We start from the raw sequence: 9,049 nt of genomic DNA, 5'->3' as shown, positions 1-9,049 counted from the left end.
TTTAATTACCATCTTTTAACGAGTCAGTTACAGCATATTTAATTTTTTTTCCAAATTCCTTAATTGTAAGGGTGTTCTCCGCTTTTGCGGGCATTGTGTTAGTAAAATAAGAACTTACTCTTGACTTTTTATTCACTTTAGCAAATTACTCAGTTACTGAAAGATAAGGAATCGTTAGAACTGGAGAAATCCAAACATTTCGGTCATCACAACCATAACCAGCGTATTGAGCATTTAATGTCGATCAAGAAAGAAAATTTAGCTCTCAGAGAAGTATGTGATTTTTTATGCATTCTTATTTGAGAAAAAACTTCTGCCAGCGAATAAACCTTAACTTAACTCGCTGGAAATATTCTGCGTACTGGAAATCCAGCTTATAAGGTGTCAATTCAAGTAATTTTTTATACGTTTTCTGGAGGCATGTGTTAATTTTACCTTTGGAATTCTCGCCCTCGTACAGTGAGCTGTTTTCAATTGTTAAATGCTGTTCTATTATTGTTCTAGTAACAATGGTTCTATTATCTTCAAACAATTTACAAGTCTTCCCTATGTGCATTAATTTACTCTTTAGCAGGTCAACAAATTCGTCGCTTTATGCTCATGTGGTGGAAAATCAAAGACGTGACCATTCATTGCATAACCATAAGTGACATCGCCCATCCGGCGCGAAACTGCTTGACGAAAACAAACTTTTTCTGTTCAAACAATTGCTAAATTTTTGCGTTTTATGATGTATCAATTTTTTCAATTTCGCAAATATATGATATGTGCCACTCTTTAGGTTTTTTCCTATTGCGAAGTATTACTATCTGCCGTGTATTATTGAGGCCTAAAAAATTTAAAAACCTAATACTTTTCTGAAAAGCACTGTAATTTTTCGTAAAAATTTTGAAATCTCTTTTAGATGTGTCACCTACTTTCGGATTCATTCAATATGTCTGATTTAATAAAAATTGCGGTTTTACGCAATTGCATATTTCTGAAAAATGAAAGGAGCAACACTGAAATTTGCATGTTTTTCTTTGCTAGCAACCACCTGAATAATTGAGATAAAGCCGAGGTCATATTTCCGCTAAAAAGTTTGCTATAATGTTGATCCCGTCGAAATTATTTTATATTATTTTTTTTGTTCCTCTTTAATTGGTTGAACGTTACTTAACTTGTAAAGACGACAGGATTGCCACGAAATTTTTGTTATGCTTCTGGAAACTCCCCAGTTTTTTATATATCTATTTTTAAAATCTATCAGCATTTCTCCTAGAGTTCTTATGGAGAATAGTTGTCTAAAACAACTTTCTCTCCAACAATAGTCTGTTATCTTTGTTTGTACATGCTGGCCTTATTGATGTTATCTTAGGACATGAAGTTCTAAAAAATCTAAAATGTGTAGATAGTTTTAACATTATTATTTGGAAAAATTTATTATGTTGACGTTTTTAACAGCTGTGTAACCTTTTTCTGATCTTGGAATAATGTTTTTTACTTCTTTCATGTCCTCTTTATTGTTATGTTTTTTTTGTGTGTGTTATGCGTATCTGTTGGTATTGTACCTACCTAGAATAGCTTGACCATGTCTTCTGTAGTCCCTTATTTTTAAAAAGCTTTTTTAAAGTACTTAAAAATTCTTTGTAAATTTTAAAATCAGGGGACAACCTGTAAAATCCTCCATATTTTTTAGTTTTTCTAGCAGGAATATCAGAGGCCAGTACCAATCGAGGTGTAAAGGGACAAACCGCAAGAATTTGAAAAATAAAATATAAAATAAATACGCCTTTTTGCCATTACAACAACCGGCAATGAAAAATTATTTATAATGCGCAGATTTGGACCGTTCTTCGTCCTAACTTGGAACAAATTACATCTGCTTCTGCTCACGTAATCCTTTAAAATCCTCAGAATGTTATGAGATGTTTTGGGTCTGTTTTTTAATAAGTAAATCTGCCGGACGGATTATCGATAGTTTGAAGCAACATAGAAAATGGACCGAAGAAGCTTAGCTCGGTTTGCCTTATTTTCTCATAAGGGTACATTTGCAAGTTTTAAAAACCGCTATAAAGGATTGGACTGCCCTATTTTTCATTGAATATTCTTAGGAAATATTGATCTGTCGGACGGATTCGATAGTTTTCAATTTCTACGTTTTAAAACTTTAAGTGCCATATCATCAAATTTAATTAGGTTGAATAAAACAATACACATCGATTTTGTTGAATAATCTTTTTGAAACTCGTTTAAGAAAACATTTTGGCAAAATGTTACATTGCCTAAAAATAATTTTTACAAGTTAGTTACTAAGTAAATCTGTCTGACGGATCTGTTGAATGAACGTTTTTGACAACAACAATCGAACATTGTCAAATATTCCTGTAAACACATTTTTCAATTAAAAAAAGGAAGAGGTTTTCATTTTTTTAAAGTTCTATTTGTTTCCCTTTTACTACCTAAAATTTCATCAGGATTGAAATAAAACATTTGTCCTACAGATTTTTTGATATTTTGAAAACCACCTTTATGATATAGTAAAACAACGTTCTTTGAACTACATATTCATAATCTTTTAACGAACATAAAATTTAAACAAAAAAGCATCAAAAATGTATTTTCTAATCGTAAAATGAAAAAGAAAATCAACTAAATTAATCAGTCCGACAAATAAAGTAATTTAAAAGCTACTGTTTACAGCAAGCTTCATGCAAATGGGACACCTCAGCCAGTCTTGGATTTCATCATCATTCAAGTGTTTTACCATGCGGTAGGCGCATGCGCTTCTGAATTGAGCAAAAGAATCATAATCACGATCTACATGACCGCATCTTTTTTTAGTAGCATATTTTAGATCTTGTTGTTAGCTTGTGGATTTTCAGTGTTGCTGGTATTACAGGTGCCTGCTCTATGTCGTCAGGTCCACTAAGGATCACGTCCACTTTTTGAAATAATGTGGTTATTAAAGGGCAAATTTTATTCGCAGCCTTACAGAGATCTTCTGCAGAGTTAATAATGATTTTCTCGGACTTCACCTGACGAAATACAACATTTTTTAGTGTACTACCTATACCGTCCATAGGCCCTTTGCCATGCTGGGCTTCATTGTAATGCTAATCGATGAGCAAATCGGGATGGTATGTAGATACGAGCTTGAATACAAAGTGTCATCTGAATTGCGCCGCACATCCATTAGTCCAAAGACTGATTTTCCTGCTTTAGATCTGTTTTACAAGAGTTATACGCATCTACTTGTACTCTGTTCTAAAACTACAGACAAATGCGTAGACGAGTACAGACGAATCACAGACAAGTACTGACAAGTTACAGACGAATCACAGACGGGTTACAGACAAGTACAGATAATCACAGACAAATAACAAGTCACAGACTAGTCGATTTATTTTTCTATCTTTAAAAATGAAACTTCATAAGAAGAAAAGTGAGTTTCCCCACTGAATCTTTAAAATTTTAAAATAATGTAGTTTTTCCAAATTTCTCAAAAATGTATAGGATGCTACATCATTGTTAAAGATAGGAAAATTAGAGGAAACTGCAGAAAGGACATTCGATTCACCTTTTCGTTCGATGTATGATTCGATTTGTGTCATAAATATAAAATAACAAACAGTTCTGTTCATGTGAGCGCGTGTTCATAAATGGATGAAATATGGAAACGCAAAGATTTTAGTCCAAAAAAGGTTGTTGAAACACCAAATAAAAAATTTGGAAAGGCAAAAATGCAAAGGCAGTGAAATTTCGTGGTATAGATAGATAGATGTGCATATTTTACATGGCTAGCCTCACAAATATCGAGGGATATACCCTGTCTATTATTTCCAGGAGGGGCCATGGCGTAGATGGAGAGTCCTAGAGTATTTAATGCTCATTTTGAGCTACGCAGACCCAATTGGAGCCCGCGCTCTACTAGACAACTCCCGGCAACATCCAACGGCCCACACAGTGTGCCATCTTCCCAATTTCCCTCACATGGCTTGGGTTAACCCGGGGCTATGGTAACATTCACTCGCCCATGTTGAATCGCCGTCAAGAGGAATCGAACCCCGGTCTCCCGCACAGAGTACGAGAGCTATAACCACTAATCTACGGCGCCACAAAAGTATGTTGAAATATATATATGTTGATATTATTTATTTTCCCATTTTATTTATTTTCCCAATTGATAGTTATCGTAAATTCCCTATCTTTTTAACGTTATATAATCGACGCCTCTTGTAATTCAAGTTTGAAAGGAAGCGCGTACCCTTTTTTCGTCTTTGTCTCTATAGGAAACGAAGCAAAAGGCCAGTTAGTAAGAGTTTCTTCACCTTTAGAGGCTTTTAACTAAAAAATGACCATTAAATGATAACTGGAGGTGCGTTTCTTAAAATATTCTCTCCCCAGTAGTGAAAATATCCAATATAATTTAAAACACCATTAACTTAGGTTGTGAGGCAAATGGGTTTGAAAAAAGTAAAATCAAAACGGAAATCGGCAGTTCAGACATGAAATCAAATACCACAGGTGAGTAAACCACATATTTAAACACTGTGAAAAATATAAAGAGGTAGTAGCAAGTAGTTTATTTTCTTCTTTTTCACAGGCTGTATCAAACTTATCGAAATTTTACAACGATGACACAACGCTTCCTGTTTATTGCAAAAAAGTGTAGACATCAGAGAGATATTAGAAGTATGTTTAGGAGATAAATATGACAGAGATTTGGTCGCAACAAGATGACCGTATAGAGTTAAGGTGACTTTCTTACTGCACCAAAAGAACCTCAACATAAAACATCCATACGATTTAGATGCTTATAATATATCAGGAACTTTTTAAAAAAATGACAAAATACGATTATATGAGTGGGATTTCGATGATGATGATTCCCTGATTTATTCTGACGAACACGTGCAAAAAACGCTTCAGGAAAAGTTATTTCGGAAACTGTCAAGGAAATGGCAAACGTTGGATTAATCGAAAAGCGAATTTGATCAAAACTGTGGCGGTGATCAGACGTAGGGCAGAGCACAAAGAGACAGAGAAATGTACCGCCTTCAACTTTGTTCGCAACGTGATTTTCGTGATGGAGTTAGATGAAGTTAATGACAATTTGCGCATGCGAACACTTCCAACGTACGATCTCACCCATTCTTTGATATTTCTATCATATGATTTATCATATTATCATATTTATCTATCATATGAACTTTGTTATGAATATGAGACTTGCTTATTATTCCATGGTTGTCACTTCAATACCCGCATACATTTTACGCAATTCAACGTTACTGTTAAAACCTTAAAAAATAATTAAGGTACTACTGGTATACCCATGACTCTACACTAGTCGCCTGTGATTCGTCTGCACTCGTCTGTGATTCGTCTGCACTCGTCTGTGATTCGTCTGTACTCGTCTGTGATTCGTTTGTACTCGTTGTACTTTGTCTGTACTCGTCTGTGATTCGTTTGTACTCGTCTGTGATTCGTCTGTACTCGTATGTTACTCGTCTGTACTCGTCTACGCATTCGTCTGTAGTTTTAGAACAGATCTCTACTTGTATGCGCTTTCTGTGTTTATGTTCCTTTAATTCAAAAACTTTCAATCAATCATTCCATTTAACTTTCTTGTTATGTTCATTCGAAAATTGAATTTTAAATGACACTGCAACAGCTTCTAATAACTGGCAAATAAACGTAAAACGTGTGTGTAGTTATTTTTCTGCATAAAGTTCATATATTATCATTATATAACTGCCTTAAGTTGTCCTTACTAAAAATCTGTCGGACGAATTTTAAAATACTAATTCTGCTTCTAGAACAATCTTCCGAGGTAAAAGCATCCTTAAAAAAGGTTAACTGGAAATATGTCACTGATAAATGTGTCTTAAAACTCTCCCAGTGTCGTAACCACCGGGGGGCCAGGGGGGGCCGGGCCCCCCAATAATTTTTTCAAAGATGGTTATGACAAGTTAAGAAAAACGTTTTGTCTTATGTCTAAAGACCATTTGTTATATATAAACAAACTAAACACTTATTGAGAATGATTTATAACCGATTTCCACTCTTTTATTTATTTAAAACGCGTGACTCTTATACTTGCTGCATGGAAATGATGATGAAATTGGATGGAAACTACATTCTGATAGTGTTTGCTGCATGGAAATGATGATGAAATTGGATGGAAACTACATTCTGAAAATAGTGTTTGTGAGAAGACGAGAACGAGTTGGACTGACTTCAAAAAAAAAAAAAAAAAAAAAAACGTGTAAGAATATAGAATTAACAAAGTAACAGACTAATTTGAAAAAGGGTGAAAATGCCGAAGAAAACAAGTGATTTATCAAAATGGCTCATTAGACCTGAAAAGTAAGTGACTTATTAATAAATAAATATTTAATTACTTTGTTAACCCCACCACTGCTTTTTAATTCATCCCATAACTGTTATCCAAGCAACCTTTACACTTGTTTTGCTTTTCAGACGAACAAACGAAGAAGCAACAACAACACCTACAACGACGACACCTACAACGACAGCACCAACAAACTTGGAGAATAATTTTAAGGAAACAACGAGTGATCCATCTAAACCGAACCAACCTCGTTCTTTGAGTTTTCCAAAAACAACGTTTGGTAAAGATCCGAAACAAAGATCGTTTAACCCAACATGGTTTGACAAGTTCCTCTGGTTACATTACGACCAAGATAAAGACGCTGCTTTCTGCTTTACTTGTCTCAGTGCTCTTAGAAAAAGCATGATTTCTGCAACAAAAGCAGAGACAGTTTTTACTGAAACCGGCTACCGAAATTGGAAAAAGGCGCTTGAATCTGGAAGAGGATTTTCTAAACACGAATGTAGCGACTCCCATAAAGAAGCCACTGAAAGACTGATTACTGCGCCAGGTACATCAAAGGACATTGGTGAAATCATGGTAGATAATCTTGCAGCCACGAAGGAAAGGAATAGACGAATGCTGTTAAAACTGTTGCAAAGCGTTCGACATCTAGGGCGACAATCACTTCCGTTTAGAGGCAATTGGGATGAGGAAACACACAGCGAGTTGAATTCGAACTTCCACCAGTTACTTTTACTCCGATGTGAAGATGATAAGGAACTGAGTGCATGGCTTGCAAAAAAGCAAAGCTACACGTCACCGGCTATTCAAAACGAAATGCTGCGAATCGAAGCACTTAGTATTTTACGTGACATTGCAAAAAATATTCAGTCAGCTGAGATTTTCACAATCCTTGCAGATGAAACAGGGGATGTCTCAAATACGGAACAACTTGTCATTTGCATTCGGTGGGTTGATGATGAATTACAGGCTCACGAGGAGTTCATTGGCCTCCATCCACTACCTGATACTAGTGCTGACCAAATCGTTTTTTTTAAGCAAAGATATTCTTTTACGAATGAACTTGAAATTAGAAAATCTCGCGGCCAATGTTATGATGGAGCTGCATCCATGGCTGGTCACAGATCTGGAGTTGCTACCCAAATCAAATCGTCGAATGAAAAATGTTTGTACACACACTGTTACGGACATGCTTTGAATTTAGCTGTTGGCGATGTGATAAAAGAAATCCCTGAACTTAAAGAAGCGTTTGGAACTGCCTATGAAATATGTAAACTTGTCAAAAAATCGCCAAAGAGAGACACACAATTAAAGAATATCAGAGAAGCAACAGGAAATGAATCCAAGTCGGTCCATGAGTTTTCTCCTACACGATGGACTGTGCGAGGTGAGGTTCTTGAATCCTTTCTTGAAAACCATAAGGAATTAATGGAGCTTTGGACATGGTCATTATCGAATGTTAAGCTTCCAGATATGAGAGCGAGAATCAACGGAGTAATGACTGTTATGTCTAGTTTTAATTTTGTCTTCTGCTGTTGTCTTGGTGAAACCCTATTGAAACATACAGATAATCTTAGCAGGTCTCTCCAAGGAGATATTTCGGCAGCAGAGGGACAACAACGGGTGTCGGAAGTTCTAGCTGTGTTAGAGAAGATCAGAAGCAACGAATTGTTTGAGCTATTTTCGGAGCGAGTTCTTGTCTGGAAATCACAACTCGGAGTATCTGATCCTAAACTCCCACGAAGAAGAAAGATGCCAGATTATTTTAACAAAGTATCAGATGGCCCTCCTGAAACATATCATTTTCATGACACTGCCAAAGATCACTATCGCCACGTTTACTTTGAAACTTTCGATCTAGTTATTAACTACATCCAACAAAGATTCGATCAACCTGATTACAAGACATACGTCAATTTACAGGAAGTTCTTTTAAAATCGATCACTGGTCAGGAATGGGAAAGTCATCTAAAAGCAGTTTGTCGTTTCTACGAAGGAGATATCAACGAGTCACTTGCTAAAGTCCAAATACCGCTACTCCCAGTCATCGCATCCAACCTTGGTTACGACAAAGAGAAATTCAAAGTAACCGATCTAATCAAGCTGTTACAAAGTTTTGATCAATCTCAAAGAACTCTTCTAAGTGAAGTTGTCAAAATAGCGAAATTGTTGTTGGTGATGCCGTCCACAAACGCCATCAGCGAAAGATCGTTTTCTGCTTTGAAACGAGTCAAAACGTACCTTAGATCAACAACCACGAATTTACGTTTGAACAATTTGATGGTCCTCCATATTCATACTGATTCCGTTGACAAAATGGATTTAACTCAAATAGGAGATGAATTTATCGATAAACACCAAAGCAGAATAGACACTTTTGGCTATTACAATAGATAACATTTTTAGTCTTTTGTTCATGAAATTTATGTAAACGTTTATTCCCTGATTTTAAAAAAAAAACTCAGAAAACTGGAGCAATTGTCTGTATTTTCCTTTATTTTCGTGATTTCTAGTGATTAAATTTCTTTAAAAAGTACTCTCAAAAAGGCTGTTTTAGCCAATCTAGCGCACTCAAAATTCAAAAATTTTCTTGGTTCGTCGGCCCCAACCATGGTGGGGCTTCCTTAGACACTGAAACTAGGCTGCACCCCCAAAACGAAATTCGTGGTTACGGCACTGCTCTCCAGATCTCAAGTTAAAAACCGTTAT

At 35.7% G+C, this 9,049-nt stretch overlaps 2 protein-coding genes across 4 annotated transcripts in view; both read left to right on the top strand.

Moving 5' to 3' along the window:
• LOC130614038 (kinesin-like protein KIF15) overlaps positions 1-776 on the top strand; it is a 111,790-nt gene extending 111,014 nt beyond the window's left edge. For 2 of the 3 annotated variants that reach the window (XM_057435432.1, XM_057435434.1), the window contains exons 34-35: positions 142-273; positions 572-776. In XM_057435432.1, coding sequence (XP_057291415.1) covers positions 142-273; positions 572-625 — 186 coding nt within the window. In that variant the 3' untranslated portion in view covers positions 626-776. The remainder of the gene's footprint in view (positions 1-141; positions 274-571) is intronic. The other variant, XM_057435433.1, reaches the window with a different exon arrangement.
• A 5,525-nt stretch (positions 777-6,301) lies between these two features.
• Positions 6,302-8,737, top strand: LOC130613473 (zinc finger MYM-type protein 1-like). Its single transcript, XM_057434812.1, has 2 exons — positions 6,302-6,351; positions 6,466-8,737. The coding sequence occupies exons 1-2, from the start codon at positions 6,302-6,304 to the stop codon at positions 8,735-8,737; spliced, it is 2,322 nt and encodes a 773-aa protein (XP_057290795.1).
• The last annotated feature ends 312 nt before the right edge of the window (positions 8,738-9,049 follow it).

The sequence above is a fragment of the Hydractinia symbiolongicarpus genome, chromosome 11 (assembly GCF_029227915.1).
Source record: "Hydractinia symbiolongicarpus strain clone_291-10 chromosome 11, HSymV2.1, whole genome shotgun sequence".
NCBI lineage: Eukaryota > Metazoa > Cnidaria > Hydrozoa > Anthoathecata > Hydractiniidae > Hydractinia > Hydractinia symbiolongicarpus.
The sequence above is the reverse complement of the archived record's forward strand: the minus strand, read 5'-3'. Positions and strand labels throughout refer to the sequence as shown.

Coding starts and splice junctions, on each gene's coding strand:
- LOC130613473 (XM_057434812.1), top strand. CDS start 6,302: ATGCCGAAGAAAACAAGTGATTTATCAAAATGGCTCATTAGACCTGAA. Junction 6,352..6,465: donor TGGCTCATTAGACCTGAAAA/GTAAGTGACTTA, acceptor TTTGCTTTTCAG/ACGAACAAACGAAGAAGCAA.